The sequence below is a fragment of the Doryrhamphus excisus genome, chromosome 2 (assembly GCF_030265055.1).
Source record: "Doryrhamphus excisus isolate RoL2022-K1 chromosome 2, RoL_Dexc_1.0, whole genome shotgun sequence".
Lineage (NCBI taxonomy): Eukaryota > Metazoa > Chordata > Actinopteri > Syngnathiformes > Syngnathidae > Doryrhamphus > Doryrhamphus excisus.
In genome coordinates, this window is record NC_080467.1 from 17,713,025 (window position 1) to 17,734,344 (window position 21,320).

The following is a 21,320-nucleotide window of genomic DNA, read 5'->3' on the forward strand; positions in this document are numbered from 1 at the left end:
ATTGGGGCCATAAAAAGTATGCAGTTTATTTTCATTTCTTTATCATCATCCCAGGTGTAGTGCCCACGCAGCAGTTTGGGATATGATGGGCACGAAGGAAGGTGTGAATGCATACTTCCATTCAATGGAGGCAAAGCCAAAACTTTAAAGAGAAGAGTTTCACAGACATCATCGAACATGGTAAGCAGCGGGGAGAAAAAAAATCACACAAAAAGCTTCACAATCCCAGAGGTTTAACAAGAAATTTAAGGAAAATCACACAGTTGGGAGGTTTGAAATTCATATTTGCCCAGTACTTACAGTTGACACGTTTCATTATTGCCACAAAGCCATAAAAGAGATGAAAAGGAAGTCAAGCGACAGTCCAAACACAATGATAGTATCAAAAATATGTTTTGTCCTCATTTGGAGGTTCTTGAAAGGGTCATTAGCACACACACCGAGATTCTGCACAGGTTAAAACATGTAGCAATCTGCATAGATGTGGACGGTCCAACTATGGCAGCATACTAGTTTCAAAGTAGCGCAGAGATCTCCAAACTTGAAAAAAAAACAAATTCCAAACAGGCTTCAAACCATTGTCACACAGATTTGTTAAGAAATATATACATAAGAACAGTCTGCAACTTGGCTTATTCTTTAATCAGCCTAATATTCATACTTTTAAAATTTTTATTATATTATAATTTAAAAGTACTATTATCAAGTTAATTAGTATAAATATTTCAACATTTTCTCCGTTACATGATGCCCTTTTTTAAATGTAGTGTACCTGGATTTAAAAAAAAATTAATAAAAAACGAGTGGCAGGCCCCAAATGATCCCCCCTGCTGTAGTGTATTACTAAATACATTATTAAATATCATCTTTGTGCTACAAAGTACAAGTCAAAAAGATGAAAATAAAGCATGGAAAAATCACTGACAGAAAGTTGGGGTAAGTTGACATATACCAGAATACGAACAAAAGCTTACTCCTTACAGTAAAAACATACCGGATGAGTGTTTTCCAGTACCAGCAACGGATAATAGTACATTTCCAGCATATCACATAGTCAGTGATGTTCACTGGACAACACAGAGCTCAGTGCCGGACTGATTGGGAGTCTCTCCTGTCCAATCAGGGGCCGCGTCTCTGTGTGTCTGACTGCGAGCGTCATATTCTCCATCTTGCTTGTGAGAGGAAGGCTCCACATTCTGCCTCAGCTTGATCAGCAGCTCCTTGCCGTCACTGGAGGGCAGGTTTCCAAGGAAGTACTGAGGCACCAGCTCCACCAACCTGCAACACAGAACAAGGCGCTGAACCAGGCTCCAATGTCTGGACAGGACAAGAGTATCCCGGTTTCCTCCCACATTCCAAAAACATTCATTTTAGGTTAGTTGGCAACTCTAAATTGTCCATAGGTATGAATGTGAGTGTGATGAATGATTGTTTGTCTATGTGCGCCCTGCCATTGGCGGACCACCAGTCCAGGGTGGACCCCGCCTCTCGCCTGAAGGTGGCTGGGATAACATGATTGTGTCATGTCACATTTGAGCCAGTAGATGGTACTCAAGTGTAGTGTACACATGATAGTCACATCCGGACATTTGGCTATGTGATGAAATGGGAGAGAGGTTAAGTCGGATAGTTGCATTTGACAATTCAAATGGAGAGACAAAGAGGAAGAAGAAGCGAAGAAACACTGTGATCGTCATTTCTGATAAAGCTGATAAGCACAACAGCCATAAACCCATTTGGAACAGCATTCACTGATTCAATTTCAGACCACACCACACAAACTTGTTTCCGCAGTTTGTGTTATTTTCCAATCTGACTTACATTTGGGGGTGGACCTCAGAAGCGATGCGAATGCAGTTGTCACAGGAGATGGTGAACTGATGATAGAGCACCCAGGATGGGTGGTTGGGATGAGGCTGGCGACACAGGTAGGACGACAGCGGGTGCAGATGAGCCACATGGCGGTGAGTTAGCAGGAGGTAGTTGCCGGAACCATCTACATCGTGAGCCACCTGAGAAGAAATGGTATGGTATGGTTGCATGGTATAATACACAGTAATACACAGTGGCATTATTTGCCCTTCAGGACCAAAACTTGCCATCATAAAATGAGAAAAATGATTGTATTGTTGAATACAATAAAACTAAATATACACAATCAATCAATCCCTGATCGCGGTTCGTGTCATCTGGTTGAAAAATTGGACACTTACTTTGAGAAAGAAGCCTGAGATGAGGGCCCTCTTGATATTTGTACAGTTGTCTTGGCATCCAAAAGCAGGAGGCGACACAGGAAGTTCTATTCGCTGCATGACCTCCAGCAGCTCGGCCCTGATCACCACAGCCAGGCGTAAGGCAGCATGGCTCAGGAAATGCGTTGCGCACCATGCCTCGTCCTGATTATCTGCCATGAGCATATACAGAAATGCTAAATTTGATGATAAGTACTGCCACAGTACGGATGTGGGAGCTTGCAGACACTTTGGAGCACTTTTAGTGCAGCAGGAACCTTTGTTGCGTCACTTCTGACTCTGAGGTGGGTGCATGTCAGTCTCCGCATTTCACCAGTTCGGGTGTCCAATGAGCATGCACAGTTGGCGTGTACTGTGACGAGTGAGCGTTTGCGCCGTGCTTGAAAAGCGTTTGTGCACACTGATTTCAGCAGTAGTGCCAAGCTTGATGTAGTGCCTGCATTTTGTCTCCTCTCTGGGCACAGAAGAGGGAGTTGTCTACATCTGCGGTTCAGAAGGCAGCGGATTCGGATGTGGATGGAGGGGCCAAGCAGAGGAGGGTAAACCTGCTTTTCATTCAGGTTTTCAGTTAATAATGTGAGAAGACTAGGAATAAATGCATCGTGAAAAACAAAAGGTGAGGATAAGCGACATAGAAAATTGATGGATGGAGTTGTGGATACCAGCATTTTGTTCATGTTCTGGTAAGCATATTGGCTTTGTTTGACTTTAAATAAGCCATGAAAATACATTTTCATTTTGTAAAAGTAGCTCTCACATTGCATGTTAATGAATGTACGTATAGTGCCATATCGGTGGAGTGGTTATCACAGAAAACACTTATTCAGCCACACTCCAATGGTGGTGGCCACAAGAAAACCGTGCACATGGAGTGTGTACTTACGTTCCATGTAAGCGTTGTAGATGTTGATGAGAGTCATGTGATCACCGTCGCTGTGCATTAGAGGTCGCCAGTGTGCAATAGCAGCCTCTTCTCTGCTGGGTTCAGGCTTCACGAAGCAGGAAGGTGCTGATGACAAAACAGACCATTCACGAGAAAAAGTATACGGTATTTTCATTATTTTATCATCAGTGTGAGCATCATACATAAAAATGCTTCCTACCCGTCAGCATGGCAGCTATTGTGAGAAGCTCGTCAACACAGTCATACTCGCATGCGGCAATCAGAGCTTTAGCCAAATGTGGCTCCAGCGGTAGCTCTGACATAATGATGCCCACTTCTGATAGGTTGCCATCATCATCCAGCGCTGCCAGGTAGTCCAGGTCTTCCAAAGCCTGCATTAAAGCCTCGGGGGCTGAGAAGTGACGAGGGAAATCAGGAACACAGAAGATGCACCACTTCTACCCATCATCAGCATCTATGAACATTTATTAGTGACCTTCCTAACAGGCCTACATATAAATAGAAAATAAGTCAATTAGCCATTAGTGCTATCAATCGATTAAAATATTTGATCATGATTAATCACATTTGGATCCATAGTTAACTCAGAATTAATCACATTTGATCGCAGATAGAAATACATTTTTATCTATAAATCTCTTTATGGTAACGATAATTTCATCAAATTCTATGTAAAGGGATATCAATTTCGAAACTATGGGCCATTATTTAAAACAATACAGCCAGCAAGCATATTTTTGTATTACTATTTTTTCTTTATCATTAGCATATTAGATCTTAAACTCACCCACAAACATTCGGCAAATACAGTGCAAATAAAGTTATAACTTCCAAAGATGATAACTTCATTTTGCTTAGTTTGTTTCTCTAATTACAACTTACAAAATAATTTTTTTCTTTAATATTTATGCTACTTAAAATTATTTTCCCTCAAGATATTACAAATTTATTCTCCTTAAATTTTTTCTCATTAGGATTCTCTTTATATTTTGATTTACTCTTGTAAAATTACAGCTGTTTTTTCTCTTTCTGCCGCAGTCGTTTTTTTTAAATTCCCAAATATTTCATCTTTCTTCCTGTAAATTGTCTTCTCATAACTATGACTTTGTTCCCATAATATTTCTATGTTTTCGTGACATTACAATGTTTCCCACAACCTAATTTCCTAATTACAATTGTTTTTAATATCATATATCATTCATACTTTTGAAAAACAAGGCCTTTCTTCTTTGAGATTTCAAAATTGTCTTCATATTGAAACATTTTTGTAAACTTTTCTCTGAATACTTAACTTGATTCTTGTAAAATTACTGATTTTTCCATTCTTGCTGTTTTTTTTGTAAAAAAAATAGCTTAATTATATATATATATATATATATATATATATATATATATATATATATATATATATATATATATATATATATATATATATATATATATATATATATATATATATATATATTGTTAAGCTATACATCTAAAATGTGCTGTGCACCATTAAAAAACCAGCAGCATGATGCAAATGGCCCATGGCCGCACTTTAGACACGCCGATCTACGTATTGTCATTCATTGTCATTGTCCTACTGTGTTCTCTTGAATCCAGAATGAAAGTTCCTTCCATATAATCACATATGACTCAAGCTACAAAAATACTACCTGGTCTGTCCAAGAACTTGCATTGTCCCATGTCAGCAATGTCCAGCCTCTTGAGCAACAAAACCAAGTGGCTGAGATTTTCCTCCATGACCCGTGGACAATGAGCTGCCCCCAATCCATCGTCATACAGAGACTGGGGGTACAGGTACACACACAGCCCTACAGGACAAACAGGAAAACATACAAAACCGTTATGACACATAACATTCTATCACTCACAAAGCCAATGAAACGTTCCAATGATTTCAAATCCATGGAAATGCTGCATTATCGTGCTGAGCAGTTGTTTCCTTTGACCTACCGGGTAGGTGGCTATTCACTCTTTCAGCTCGCATGTCGGCCTGTGTTTTGCTGATCGTCCTCAAGATCTGTGAGTCTGCCCTTATCTGAGGGTTGTAAACCTGTGAGAGAAAATTTGACACATCAAGAATCCATTCGTTCATTTTCTATGCCGCTAATCCTCACTAGGGTATGGTGGGGTATGCTGGGGTATGCTATTCCAGCTGTCTTTCGGCAAGAGGCGGGGTAAACCCTGGACTGGTCGCCAGCCAATGGCAGGAGACATATAGACAAACAACCATTCACACACACATTCATACCTATGGACAATTTGGAGTCACCAATTATTCTAACATGCATGTTTTTGGAAAAAAACTTCTTCTTACAAGAATACAAATTTTCTCTTGGTACTCTGGTTTCCGGCGACTACAAATTGTCCATATAGGTATGAATGTGAGTGTGAATGTAACTAACACTAAAGTGGAATTTTATAATATTTTACTATATACACATTTACAATGTATCAATTAATAATCTGCCTCTTTTTCACAATGTGGTGGTTGCTTGTTTCTCTTGCAAGAGCTGTTTGTTATCTTTGTGCCTTCAGAAGGAAGGGAAGGAAGGGAAAGAAGGGAAGGAAGGGAAGGAAGGGAAAGGAAGGGAAGGAAGGGAAAGAAGGGAAAGAAGGGGAGGAAGTGGAGGAAGGGGAGGAAGGGAAGGAACATCAGCAGCCCTCGTACAAAGATTTACCAAATTCTCTGGACACCAAAAACTGTAAATTATGCAAGTAATGACAGTTAATGACATTACCCAGCCATATGCACCCAACCAACGTTAAAGAACAGCCCCCTTTTTGTCTTCTAGATAGGAATACACCATACAGCAGGCGTGGGGGCCACAATGGGTTGCAAAATTTAAGAGCAAACTCACAGTTTTGAGTTGAAGGCCTGTGTCTATGACGTAGCGGATGCCTGGCATGGAGAAAGAAGCTTCCGCCAGGGCATCAGTGAGGATAATTTTTCTTTTCGGACCTTCTGCTCCCATCGCTGAGGCGTTTGCTTCTTCAGAGACGTCACTCTGCCTGGATATAGACGCTTCGGTGTTGGACTCGTACACTCTTTGGGTCAACCCACCCAGCCCAGCGTGGAGGGGGAGGATCTTGAGAGAACCCAGATTGGGATTCAGAGCCACGGCCTCCGCCTCCAGCTGGGCAACACACTCCTCTATTTCCTACATAAACACAATATTATCTTGTAAAAGTGAAATACTTCATTAAGTAAGTAAATTTTGCTCAGTGATGAGCGCATGTAAAAGCATATGAAGTAAAAGGTGCACCTGTGCACTTGCAAGAAACACCATCATATCTCCTTCCTCTCCTCTTCCATGGAGATCCAGAACCATGTGACAGGCAGCAGCCACAGGTTCCTTCCCAGGTGGAAGCTCTCTGTACATGGTCTCCACCCTTTTCGGGTTTGTAGCATCCCTCTCCTCTTCAGTCGCACCTTGCTTTTCCTGCCCATTTGTAGGGGGCTCGGAGAGGAGGCTGTCCACGGAGAGGAGAGGGATGGAGGGGCCCAAGAAGGAGGCGAGCCGAGGAGAAAGACTCAGGTGAGCGAGGAGAACCACACGGAAGTTGTCTGGCCTCTGACGGCAGACGTCACACAGCAGGCCGAGCAACACATCAGTCGCCACCGTGCGCTCCTGGAGCTCATCCAGGATGACAACACCGTACTGATGCAGCAAGGGGTCTGACATCATCTCCTCCAGGAGCAGCGTGTCACTCACAAACCTTAGGAGAGATACTCAAGTCAACATCAGGGCCAGTCTTCTTGAAACTACAATGCAGGCTGTGTCTGTATTCAGGCACATACAAACTTATCAGTTAGTCAGGGCTGTCCAAACTACTTCCACCAAGGTTCATATTTTAGATATGCTAGGAACTTACTTATATATACTCTATACCTTACGTTTCTAGAAAGAAATACAGTAAACCTCGGATATATCGGATTCAATTGTTCCCACTGGTTTTGTTCGATATAAGCGAAATCCGTTATATGTGTATACCAGAAAATGTCCGTTTTACGCATATATCGGATTTATATCCGGTATATGCGTAAATCGGATTTTATCTGTTATAAAAAGGCACTTCCTTGACTATGTTTCCAATGTACCTGGACCGGGCAATGAAAAGAGACGTAAGGTAATGAGAATTTAACTTTATTGGACTCTGAGCATAACAAATTGTTAATTAAGCTAGGCCCTGTTACGCCCGTCAGGCCTACGTTATTTCCAATAGTGAGGTTAAGATCCCATTCACTGCTGTGCTAGTATTATTGACGTCACTCACTTTTATATTTGTCCTAAATCTGGAGCCAGGAGAAAGACAATAGCCAGTGACATCTACAAGATTAGCATAACGATGTGGCCATCCGATTTAATGGAAATTTAATGGAAATGCATTGGAACGGGACTGGAGATTTTGTCTGAAATAGGCGAAATCCGTTATAAAAAATCCGATATATGCAATGAATATTTATTAGAAATGCATTACAGAAAAACGGTTCTTTTTTTTTATCTGTCCGTTGTGAGCGAATTTCCGATATATCCGAGTCCGATATATCCGAGGTTTACTGTACATTTCAGCTTTGTGATATAAGTAGGTCAATTTATCATTTTCATCATTGAATTTATTTATGTTACTAAAATTATGTTTTAGCAGTATTTTTTATCATAATATTATGAGTTTATGCTTGTAAAAGTTAGATTTTTTTTCTCTTAAAGGGGACCTATTATGCTTTTTCCACTTGTCTGACCTATAAATGTAGTTAGAATGTTGTATTCTTGTGTTAAACGATGCCACAATTTCAGATAATGAGGTTTACGTATTTGGAAGTGAGCCCTGAAAGAAGTTTGGGATCTCTCAAAGCTAAAGAGGGCGTTGCAAAATAGTTCCTTTGTGATGATACAGAGGAGCGGACTCCCTTATGGGCGTAAGCCAGATACACTCTCTGCCCTACCCCAAGCTCTGCTTCTGTGTTTAGGTTGCTAGAAATGGTTCATAAAAATGAGTTCGCAAAACTGGATGTTGAGGGACTGTCTTGGCTGGCACGTCTCTTCAACATTGCGTGGAAGTCGGGAACAGTACCTTTGGATTGGCAGACCGGGGTGGTGGTCCCCCTTTTCAAGAAGGGTGACCGGAGGGTGTGTTCCAACTACAGGGGGATCACACTCCTCAGCCTCCCTGGGAAAGTCTATTCCAGGGTGCTGGAGAGAAGGGTATGGCCGTTGAGCGAACCTCTGTTACAAGAGGTCCAATGTGGTTTTCGTCCTGGTCGTGGAACACTGGACAAGCTCTATACCCTCACAAGGGTGCTTGAGGGTGCATGGGAGTTTCCCCAACCAGTCTACATGTGTTTTGTGGATCTGGAAAAGGCATTCGACTGTGTCCCTCGTGGCGTCCTTTGGGGGGTGCTCCGGGAGTACGGGATTGGTGGCGCGCTACTATGTGCTATCCGGTCTTTGTACAAACAGGGCAGGAGTCTGATTCGCATTGCCAGTAGAAAGTCAAGCCTGTTTCCGGTAAACGTTGGCCTCCGCCAAGGCTGCCCTTTGTCACCGATTCTGTTCACAATTTTCATGGACAGAATTTCTAGGCTCAGCCAAGGTGTTGAGGGAGTCCAGTTCGGGGGCCTTAGAATCTCATCTCTGCTATTTGCAGATGATGTGGTTCATATGGCCTCTTCGGGCTGTGACCTTCAGCGTTTACTGGGACGGTTATCATCCGAGTGTGAAGCGTCTGGGATGAGACTCAGTACCTCCAAATCAGAGGCCATTCTCAGTCGGAAAAGGGTGGAGTGCTCCCTCCGGGTTGGGAATGAGGTCCTGCCGGAGCCGGAGGGCAAAGCTCTCAATTTACCGGTCGATCTATGTTCCCACCCTCACCTATGGTCATGAGCTTTGGGTCATGACCGAAAGAATGAGATGGCGGATACAGGCGGCTGAAATGAGTTTCCTCCGTAGGGTAGCTGGACTCACCCTAAGGATAGGGTGAGGAGTTCAGCCATCCGGGAGGGGCTCAGAGTATAGCCGCTTCTCCTTCACATCGAGAGGAGTCAGTTGAGGTGGCTCGGGCATCTAGTCCGGATGCCTCCCGGACGCCTCCCTGGTGAGGTGTTCCGGGCATGCCCAGCCGGGAAAGGGCCCCGGGGCAGACCTAGGACACGCTGGAGGGACTATGTCTCACAGGTGGCCTGGGAACGCCTTCGTGTCCTCCGGGTGGAGCTGGAGGAGGAGACTGCTGCCCCCGCGACCCAGACCCGGATAAGCGGAGGAAAATGGGTGGATGGAGTTCGCAAAACACATTCCATGTTACCGATGCTGTATAAAACCTAAAGCTACTTACAATTGAGAGATGTCCTGAAGTAACCTCATTTCTTGAGAAACGTCAGACTGTCCAGTCTCTACTTCTGGATCAGATTCACAATTCAACACATATATATGTTAAGTGAGGACATTTTCAAAAGATAATCACTGTTGATTATCATCAACTCCTATAAGATTGATCAACTCCTATAAAGTTGGGTTCGCAGCTAGCGGCACAACAAGTCCTTCTAAGCACTCTGGAGTGTGACCAATCACAGCGGAGTGGGCGTGCCTCCAGGCATGGGAGGAATACATTAAAACAAACTTTTTTGCTGAATGCACGGAATCCAAAGAAATACAGCTGGAATAGGTGCAGATTCTGGAAGAGCTAGAAAGCTTTGTGTGCTGGTATTTGTGTGTAGCTGCTCTTTAGGAGTCCACAACTCAATACAAAGGGCCGAAAAATGAGCATACTAGGCCCCCTTTAATATTTTGGCTTTATTCCTATCAAATCACAGTTTAATTTCCATTTCTGCTCCTGTTGTTTTTTCCCCCAGCTATTTCAACTTCCTTCTTGTAAATGTTTTTTGTGGAATTATGACTTTCTTCCCATAATGTTTTGACTTTATTCTTGTAACATTCTTACTTCTTTCACAACTTTATTTTGAAAAAATTAGAATGTTGCTGGTTGTTTTGTATTTACTGAGAAATTAATAATTAAAGTCCTATATTTAGTGTAGTTACCTAAAACTAATGTGGAACTAATGAGTAGTGCTTAGGGTTAGGTAGGTTTGTTCCTCATTAGCTACTGTAATTTTGTGTACCTACAGCTTTATAAATGAAAAGAGGATTTCAATTGCCATTAGCTGCAAGGGTTTATGTCTGGATGTGTTGGGTTAGGGTTAGGGTTAGTACTACTACTACTGTAGTACACACTGTTATTGACCGCAAAAAGGAGTCAAACAGAATGCAAGGCTAATATGCCAACAGGTCGCCACAGCTACGTCAACTTTTCTATAAGACAGAACAGTGCAGTGAAGGCAAAAGGCATCACATTACTGCTGGACTGCTGGGATGTATTTACTACCACCTTGTTCGGGGAACAAAGAACAAGGTGTGGCAGCAACAGCAAGAAAAAGGATCATGTGACATTATCATACAAAACTTGTGACATCCAATAATGTGACCTATATTGCTTCCATTATACAAGACAACACATACAGCTGATCAGGAGTGTCCCGAGTGTGGCCCCCCTGCTCATTTTCAAACTTACTCATGACACATAAAAATACACTACCAAAACAAAAAAGAATGGGTGAAACAAGTGCAAATGTGTTACATGAGGAAACAAGTTCAAATGTTGATAATGAAGATATGTCTACACGATATGGATATTTTAAAAAGGTTGTTCATTATTTAGTGAAATGCTTTTTTTTCTTGAAAATTTATTGATGCTCTTTAAACAAGCAAAATGTGTTTTTTTTCCTCGATTACTCGATTCATTGAAAAAAATGTCTGTAGAATACTCGATTACTAAAATATTCGATAGCTGCAGCCCTAGTTTTTTACAACGTGTTGACAGCATGTCACATGTAGAAGAAAAGGAGCCCTTTATATGCTCAAGTTAACCTACCTAATATGGCTAATCTCATTTTGTAAAATCTGCTATCTAAGCTATTTTTTATGTTATTGTATTTATTGGTATGATGTCAGAATTCCTCATATCTGACCAATATTTAACTCATTTGCAAACAAAGACATTTTACGTTTTTCAGCACACACAGAGGTGATGATGCAACTCCACAATAGAAGAGATCATGTTTGGTGCAGTTTTAAGCCAAAAAAATCAAGTGCATTTTATAAGAGCCCGGCCTGCATCATATCCTCACGAGGGTCGCGGGGGGTGCTGGAGCTGTCTTGGGGCAAGAGGTACACCCTGGACTGGTCGCCAGCCAATCACAGGGCAAATATAGACAAACCATTCACACTCACATTCATACCTATGGACAATTTGGAGTTGCCAATTAATCTAGCATGTTTTTGGAATGTGGGAGGAAGCGTGAGTATATAATAATAATAATAATAATAATAATAATAATAATAATAATAATAATAATAATAATAATAATAATAATAATAATAATAATAATAATGGCACAATCCAATTATCATACGCCATTATCTATTGTCCTGACCTCAGCAAGGTATCGGGTGTACAACTGTCATCATGAGCCACCCTGTAGCCCACCTCCAGACCCAGGCTCAGGTCCATTTCATCCGCCACGCGAAGAGCCAGACTCACTGCTGCCACTGAATGAGGCTGAGAAGAGCACACCTGGCCCTGAGAAATCTCATAGGACAAGGCATACTCCACACACCACTGTGGCACCTGGAGGAAGAACATGAGGAAGAGGAGAAGACAGAGAAGGGTTATCAAGACGAGGAAGAAGAAATACAACATTAGACATTGGGATTTGAAAACCTCTTCTATAAAACAGCTTGTTACGGATTGAAAACTTAGTAGTTCAGACAGTATTGCTGCATTGCAACCATGTCACCCAGAGACAGGCCACATCACTTCCAGTTTGATGATATTTGGCATATTTATGCAAATAACAGTTGGACAGTTTTATTGATTATTTGTATTCTTTTGTATGTCGTTGCAGACCCCAGCAAAAGAGCATAAAGATCACACCTTACCACATCTTACCACCACTTGTTATATATAAATCCACCACACAAATCCAACTTGTACCTTTGGCCACTCCAAACCAGCAAATTCCAGGATGCATCTCAAACATCTGGGATCCTTTTCATTTTACACTAGAATGTGTACAGTTAAATTAAAAACCACAGACCCCAAAAACTGTACTGACCATGCGTCAACCAACACTGTCTAATGACATTGTAGGAGCTATTTAGTAGTGTGTTCCTAGGTTTCTTATATTTGTTGATTTATTTGTTGTTGTTTTATTTGGAGGCGGCATGGCGGTCTGGTGGTTAGTGCGCAGACCTCACAGCTAGGGTTCGGTCCCCGCCCTCGGCCATCTCTGTGTGGAGTTTGCATGTTCTCCCCGTGCATGCGTGGGTTTTCTCCGGGTACTCCGGTTTCCTCCCACATTCCAAAAACATGCTAGGTTAACTGGCCACTCCAAATTGTCCATAGGTATGAATGCGAGTGTGAATGGTTGTTTGTCTATATGTGCCCTGTGATTGGCTGGCGACCAGTCCAGGGTGTACCCCGCCTCTCGCCCGAAGACAGCTGGGATAGGCTCCAGCACCCCCCGCGACCCTCGTGAGGAAAAAGCGGTAGAAAATGAATGAATGAATGTTTTGTTTGGATTACTTGATAATATTTTCTTGTTAGTTATTTATTTGTTTATTTAACAACGGACTGGTTGGACTCTTTTGGACTTTGGATGAACGAAGCACACGGATTGTTTTATTCATCGCCCATGTGATATCGCATCAGCCTTAAAACTACGCCTGGCCCAGATCAGCGATACACTCAGCTTGCCCATCAGAAACTGGTATGTGTTGATACTGCAAAAGCTGTATTGGAAAACGGTAATAACGATTGGAGTTTGAAAGTCAGTGTTGAACTGCAAGTTTCATGGGGTGTGATAACTCAGAGTAAAGTCGGCTATCAAGTGCTACTTTACGCAGGAGTGCTGGCGTATTTAATTCATAATATCTACAACTCCAGTGTGCATCTGTGCTTGCAGGAGTAGCTGTGCTGCCAGTGAGGATTATATTTGGCCTTTTTTTCCCCCTCCCTTTTTGAATTAAATGGAATGGTTGGATGGACTCTATGATTAAAGATGTCTGATGTCAATACAGTGAAAGATGTTGAAATACCAACAACAAAAAGGAACATTAAGTGGACATTGAAAGGATTGAGCTTTTACATAAAAACGTGTCAAGACAAAAGGAGTGTCAAATGTAGACAAGCCCAAAGGTATATGGAAAAAATCTGTGAGTTGATGGAATCAAACGAAAACGTCAAAGCAGTTAATTCTGAACTTTGTAAGTTTATCGGTTGTTATTAAGATGCCCATGAATCTTCCATGGATTTACCTTTACCAGAAGATGAAGCTGCAAAGCAAATGGGTTACTTTCAAGCAAAAATGACGATGTACTGTGATTTTACTGACAAGGTAAAGGCATGGTTAATTGAAGCCGGAAATCCAAAATGTGCAGCCAAACAAAGAATGTCCTGATGATCAAGATGTTGCAGATTTGGAGGAAATAAATCCTGAAGACAGTGCTTCTAACATATCAAGTGCAAAATCAAAGTCTTCCAAGCATTCACAGGTATCACGTATTTCTTCTACAACATCGGCACGCATAAAAGCTGAAACGGATAACGCAGCATTAATGGAGCGTGTTGCTGCACTGAAAAGGAATCATCAAATTGAAGCTCAGGAGGAACAGTTAAGGAAGCAAAAGGAGCAGCTGGAGCTTGAAACGGAATTGGCAAACAAATACAAAGCTTCATGTCTTGGAAATCAACTCATCTCAATGTGGTTCAAATCGATCCGATGGCATGAACTCTTATTTTGAAAGGAACTGTCAAAGTACAAGCAAACTAAACCCAGATGCCGACACATTCCTTCCGAATAAAAAGGGTGCAAAGGACAACGTTTTGGTGCCTTATACTGTATCTCAACCACAGGTTGTTGGTTCCAAACAAAGGTCACATACACAAATGAATGAAATTTTAATTAATGCTGAGGTTCCAACTCAATGTGCACAAAGAATGAATGAAACTCAAACTCAAGACTGGACGGAAAATCATCCAAATGACATTACCACCATAATGCAAAGTCAAAATGACATCACTTCACTCCTGGTGCAGCAAAATCTATCCTCTGTCCTTCCATCTAGAAATATCCCAGTGTTTGATGGAGACCCTTTTCAATGCAGGTCTTTTATTAGAGCCTTTGAAAATGGAGTGGAGGAGAAGACCGCTAATTGGAACGATCGTTTGCACTTCCTTGAACAATACACCAGGGGGCAGCCAAGAGACCTAGTGCAAAGTTGTCAGCACTTACCTATTACACTTACATCAGGGGTGCTCACACTTTTTCAGCATGCGAGCTACTTTTCAAATGACCGAGTCAAAATGATCTACCCACTACAAAAATGCAAAACATCTATTTATTTTCAAATGTATTGAGGATTATTTGTACGTACAATGTATGTTGATGTACCTTACATAACCAAATGAGCCAATATTGCAAAACACACATAATTAACTATTAACATTTTTTGTAATTACCTGAGTTTACTTTGATGACTTGCACTGAATTGAACCAGCCAGGGATGCATAGTCCGGACAGTAGCTGCTGATAGCCAGCCTCAAGCACACTTCCAAATGTTTATCAGTCATGGATAATATCCGTATCATAATATCCGTATAATATTCCATATCCGTATGGAAGTGATATGTTTTTTGCCTTTTTACTTGGTCCAGTTTTTGCCTTTTTACTTGGTCCAGCTCCTTCACTCATTTTAGTGAGGGCTTAAAATCTCGCAATTCGCCGACTAGCTTAGCACTTTGCATCGTTGTTTACGCATGAGCGGTGACCTAAAGGTCAAAATTCAGTTGTCATCTGACTGGTTGTCCTGTATGTCAATCAAGTAACGGGGACTGATGATAGGCTGACATCGTAAGTTCTGCTGCACTTAGAGACGTTGTTTGATTTGATTGGTCACCCGAAGGGCAACATTCAGTTGTCATCTGAATGGCTGCCCTGTATATCAATCAAGTGACGGCATTGATGCTGGGATGATATTTTTTTAATATCACGTCGCGATCGACCAGCGATCGACCAGTACCACCTCCGCGATCGACCGGTAGCTCGCGATCGACTTAATGAGCACCCCTGACTTACATAGCCAAGAATTGCCACTGCTTATATGGAAAAGATTCTTAACTGGACAAGTGAGAATGTTAAAGCACTACAGTCATTCTCCCTTTTTCTTAGAGGATGCTCAAATCTGACAGAACAAATTGTGCATATAAAAGAGCTGGACTAACCATCTACCATGAGGAGCATCATTCTTAAACTTCCATACAAATTACGGGAAAAATGGAGGAATGTTGCTTGTGATTTGCTCGAGCGACGTGGTCAAAGAGCAGTATTCACTGATCTTGTTACCTTCATTGAAAGACAAGTCAAAATAGTCTCTGATCCACTTTTTGGTAACATTCAAGACTCGCAACGTACCAACTCCAAGGCTTCCAATGCTAATCACACAAAACAAAGGAAAGAGGAAACCAGTTTTGCCACTAATGTCACTGAAGTACAAGATGGAGGTGCATCTCAACATACAATAACTAAAGCCAAAGCACCTTTTGCACAGAATTGTCTGTTTTGCTCTCAAAGCAGTCATTCCTTGGACAAGTGCTCTTTAAAGTGAAAGTACACCGGGATAAGATTAATTTTCTAAAAGAAAGGGCATTTGTTTTGGTTGCCTGAAGCTAGGCCACACAAGCAAAGACTGTAGGAGTTGTTTGGATTGCAATGCGTGTCACCAAAGGCACCCGGGAGTCCTTCACATACAGCGACAGGATACAGGCACATCCTCAGCACAAAATCCAAATACTGTGTTTCTGCTAAACTGTCTCAGACCTGTGGCCATATTGGGGCCGGTTGTGAAGATGATTCTGTCTTTTTACTAGTAAAACAGCAGCGAGGATAAGCAGCAGCGAGGAAGTTTCTATATTTAACCCACCGACAACGTTTAAATGGTATGTTTGGAAACACTACGGATTCTCAAAGAACGGCGGAAAGCTCGACAAAACATCCGTCATTTGCAAAGAATACCACGTTAAGAAGCTGTACAACGGCAGCACGACAAACATGCAGACCCCCTTAAAAAGGGGACACCACAACACAGACAAGTCTACTGCCGCCTCCCCGTCGAGTTCCTTGTCGGATACCGGGGAAAAAACAAGCAAATCAGGTCAGTGGATCTTCCGCTGCTTTACAAATTGTCCAGGAGCTATTTGTCCATCCCTGCAACAAGTGCCCCCCCTGAACGAGTGTTCAGCACAGCAGGTGACATTAGAACATCAGAGCAGTTGGCTTCTTCCTGAATTTGGAAACCATTTTAAAAGGGTATAAGTTGTTTTACACTTTCTGCTCCTCACTACTGTATTAGCCTACCTGCTAGTGCATTCATATTAGCAGTATGTTTTTCAGACAGGAATATAAACAAACACTGATTACACTGTTGAAAGTGTCACTTTAACTTTGTTGCTGCCGTGTACTGTATTTTTTACAGCAGTACTTATTGTTTAATTGTTTGACTCCACCACTGAACCACTGCTATTGTAATTGCATAGCTGATGTGAAATTGTGAGGAAAGTTGTTGCTGTTTTAAGATGGCAAAAGAATGATCAAGAAGTGCTGCATAGTAAAAAAGACAAGCAGCACTTTAGTTGAATTTACTGCCAAGTGCCTATAAGGGCACACAGGATATTCTGTTCTATGGAAAGAAAGAAAGAAAGATTGGACTTCTGTCTTTCATCAGAAAAATGTTTTTTTTCCACCATTTCTTGTTCTTTAGTAATCAGCACTAGAATATAGGTATATACAGTTTAAGAATATACAGTTTCAGGAAAATATCAATTACAAAACGGAGAAAACAAGCTTCTTGTGAAATGATACATTTCAAGCATAACTTTCAGTTTGACACAAATATTTTCTGCTTTTGTGACATTATTAGAGCCCCCTAGATATGAAATGACACCCATATAGTCACCTTTACACTCATATTACTCCTTGTAGTAGACATAACAGCAAATAAAGCATAAATAAGACTGATGCTTGTATGTTTGATGTAAATTAGGGGTGTGAATCTCAGCACAGTCTCAGACGTGTCTCGATGCACTGCCACCGGTACGATACTTTAACGATACAAGGAATTTTCTGGAGATATGATGCGATACGATGCGATACGATGCGATACGATGCGATACGATGCGATACGATGCGATACGATGCGATACGATGCGATACGATGCGATACGATGCGATACGATGCGATACGATTCACCCTCTTCACGATACGATACGATGTGATAATTATTTAGTTCAATGCAATCCGACATGATATGGTGCAATTTCTTGTGATATGATGCAATTCAACATGATGCAAATAAGCAAAGGGAAAAAATAGAATTCAGTATGGTCCTACAAAAACGATTTGGCTTTATTCCTTATAGATCAGTGGAAAGTCATCTGACTGATGGAGTCACCTTTTGAAAAATACCAGCGTAATTAGATTAGTGATTATTTACCTGGGTGCTTTTTCCAGCTCCACTCGGTGCGCTGATCAGCACCATGTTGTGGTTCTCCAGGTGCTCCAGTAGATTCTGCCTGAGCGTCCATATTGGAAGCCGTTGCCTCTCCTGCAGCAGGGTGTAGTAGCGTGAGGAAAAAGGCAGGCCATCGTAAGGGTTCACTTCTAGGTCTCCCAGACCGTCCTCGTCATCGCCTCCTTCACTTCCCTGGGCTCCGTTCCTGTCTGCATCCCCAGATAAGAGGGAAGACATGGACAGGGAGTCCATTGCGGCTGAAAGTCCAGACTCAGGACAGGGCAGGGTGCTGCAGGACTTTTCTGCTGGTGATGAGGATTCGACCAGCAAAAGGGTGGTTCACAATGGAACTTGAGTTTATCTACAAAAAAAATTCATAAAACTCTGTCTTTATTTAAGTTTAAACACTGCAAAAACAAGAAATCTTATCAAAACAAAGTTTGTCTTATTTCTCGTCAGTTGGGCTAAACTTTGGGTTCATAAATGCACAGCTATCAACATAATGTAATAAATATGTAATTCTGTCTCAGCAACGTCAATTCATTCTCTCGTTTTCCCGTAAATGATTACAGTCCTGGATGAATACATGTTCTGTTATTCGCTATTCAATTGTGCTAATTTGAAAATGTTCTCAATAGCCAACGTATGATGAAAGACCTTTGGGAGGCGCTGACCGAGATAAAATATTAGTTATTTTATTTTGATGAAATTATGGACAATTTTAAATGAACAAACATAATGCATTTTATTTGTAGTTCTAAACATAATTAAGCTATTTTTACTCAATGTTTTATATGTAATAGTACATGCAAATTAGATTATTGACATCTGGCAACAGCCCATAGCTACTTTTCTTACTGAAAAGTTTTATTTTGCTCAAACAATTAGATTACACAAAACAAAAACATGTGGTATAATAAAAGTAATTTGGGGTAATTGTATTATTTTGTTGATATAATCTATCAGAAAGTCAGCATGGATACAGAGCATACGGAACATTTCTACCTAAATTACGGAGGAAATCACTTACGCTATAGATCATAGGAAGTGTGCAGCCGCAGTATTCATGGATCTGACAAAAAGCCTTTGATACAATCAATCATGACATCCTAATAACTAAATTAGAAAGGTACAGAATAAGAGGATTAGTTCTGAACTGGGTCAAAAGCTACATAGCTGACATGAAGCAATACGTAAAGCTAGGAGAATACACATCTGTCAGTTCATATATTATGTGCGGAGTACCCCAGGGGTCAATACTGGGACCAAAACTGTTCAACTTGTATATCAATGATATCTCCAAAGTCACGAAAGAGCTTAAAGCTGGTATTATTTGCGGATGATACCACTGCTTTTTGTTCTGACGGGAGTAGAGACGAAATCATTAGAAAGGTCAGAGAAGAAATGGTCACACTAAAAAGATGGTTTGATGATAATAGATTGTCCTTGAACCAAAGTAAAACTAAAATAATGCTGTTTGGTAACAGCAGAAAGGATACATGCCAGCAAATACAAATAGACGGTTTAGACATTAAAAGGGTGAAGGAAAATACATTTCTGGGGATCACAATAGATGAAAATATGAGCTGGAAGCCTCATATTACAAATATACAACATAAGGTGGCAAGAAACATTTCAATACTGAACAAAGCAAAATTTGTTCTCAATCAGAAATCACTCCATACTCTTTATTGCTCTCTGGTTTTACCATATCTTACTTATTGTGTGGAAATATGGGGTAATAACTATAAAAGCAATCTTTACTCGCTAAATGTACTGCAAAAAAGGTCAGTAAGGATAATTCATAATGCCGCCTACAGAGAACATACTAACTCCTTATTTCTAAAATCACAAATACTTCAACTTGCTGATATAGTTCATCTTCAAACAGCTAAAATAATGCATAAGGCTAAAAATAACCAATTACCTAAAAATGTCATCCAATACTTCGCTACCAGAGAGGAGAAATATGATCTCAGGGAAGAACAAAATTTGAAACACTTATATGCTAGGACAACATTACAAATCCATAGCATTTCAGTATGTGGAATCAAACTATGGAATGGATTGAGTAAGGAAATCAAACAATGCACAACGATGAGCCAATTCAAGAAACAATACAAGCAGTTGATGTTTGCTAAATACAAGGATGAAGAGTCTTGAACCAGTCATGATGTGCTATATTTATCACTATATTGACAATTACTATGGTACCCATTATGACATTGTATGGTCATATCACCTCGTACTTCGCTACGTGACAAAAAATAAAACAAACAAACAAACAAATGTTTATACAAAATACAAAATAAAAATTTATAAAAAATTAAATTATATTAGGGAAGCAGGAAGTGACCAAATGTAACAGTTACTGATTGTAAAAGTACCAGATGGAGGGGTAGGATTTAATAAGCTTTGCTTCTTCCTACTCCTTTTGGACATGTGGAACTGTGAACTGATTACCATTTTATTACATCTAACAGAAGAAACGTTTTCCAGCCAGTCGGTAGGGTCAAAGACCACTGTGCTTTTATTTGACTCTTTTAATGAGTTCCACCGATTATTGCCTGAGCATTGCCGAGTGAACCACAAGCTGCAGCTGGAGGATTTTTATTTATTTTATTTTAAGTAAAAAGTATCAGTGTCAGTATTGAAGCTGGCCCTTTATTTGCTTGGCATCGATCCGATCCCAATTTGCATCTATCAGCCAGTTAGTTGACAACAATCACTGTGTGAGCTTGTGGAGCTTTAAATGCTCAACCCAAGCCCAGCGAGAGAGTCTGAAGTAGTGACGTCATCCTTTAATCAAGAATCCATTACTGGGCCATCATCAGTGTGCGTTTCACTTGCCACAACAATGGTGGGGTTATTAAACAGAAGGCTTGTAAACTAGTTTCGCTTAACACCTTCTTGTATTATACGTCGTTTTATAGAAGCGGAAACCTCGTCTAAAGAAAACGTTTATTTGCATTCGGACAGCTGTGGCCAAAGAAGACACCAAAATAAAAAAGGATCTGGCTGGCCTTTGTCCCAAAAACTAATGATTGCCTCCTAGTCGCTGACTACCCCTGTCCGAAACAAACTATCATCCAGTCACACACGGACACATATGGAGCAATGCTACGATATTTAGTTGAGGTAAAGTCATGTCTGACCTGTTTAACATCTCGCTTGAGGTCAGGAAGTCCAAACTGCGTCCGTAAGTGCGGTCCAACGTCGTCGAGTCGCTTCACTTGACTTCGCCCAATAAACCACTTTATCCGAGCCAGGGCCACTAGATAAAAACTAGGCAAGGTGACAAAAGGCCAACAGCTGATCACAGTCACTACCCATTAATCCTCACCCAGCCAGGTTCTTTCCTAACAGCTGACAATGACAGCAAAGCGTTGAAGATGTTGCCTGGTCGGTCTAGCAGGCAAGCGCCATGTTTGCTGTCTTGTATGTCTTGTCCTGTCAAATGCCGCGTTGCGTTCACGATCCTCGGAAAACACGAAGGCGGACATGCGCAAACCCATTTGGCTAAAGACGTTATA

General features: G+C 41.1%; 1 protein-coding gene across 2 annotated transcripts; it reads right to left on the reverse strand.

Moving 5' to 3' along the window:
• Position 1: 1 nt before the first annotated feature.
• Positions 2-21,252, reverse strand: dqx1 (DEAQ box RNA-dependent ATPase 1). Of its 2 annotated transcripts, XM_058056617.1 has the most exons (13): positions 21,131-21,238; positions 20,943-21,061; positions 17,770-18,148; positions 11,654-11,847; positions 6,432-6,885; positions 6,027-6,326; positions 5,119-5,218; positions 4,818-4,976; positions 3,356-3,547; positions 3,136-3,261; positions 2,214-2,404; positions 1,822-2,012; positions 2-1,278 (listed from the first exon to the last, which is right to left on the reverse strand). In XM_058056617.1, the coding sequence occupies exons 3-13, from the start codon at positions 18,037-18,039 to the stop codon at positions 1,065-1,067; spliced, it is 2,391 nt and encodes a 796-aa protein (XP_057912600.1). In that variant the 5' UTR covers positions 18,040-18,148; positions 20,943-21,061; positions 21,131-21,238; the 3' UTR covers positions 2-1,064. The 2 variants fall into 2 exon arrangements, with proteins under 2 accessions (XP_057912600.1, XP_057912592.1); XM_058056609.1 differs by having other exon boundaries at positions 20,943-21,252.
• Between the last annotated feature and the right edge of the window lie 68 nt (positions 21,253-21,320).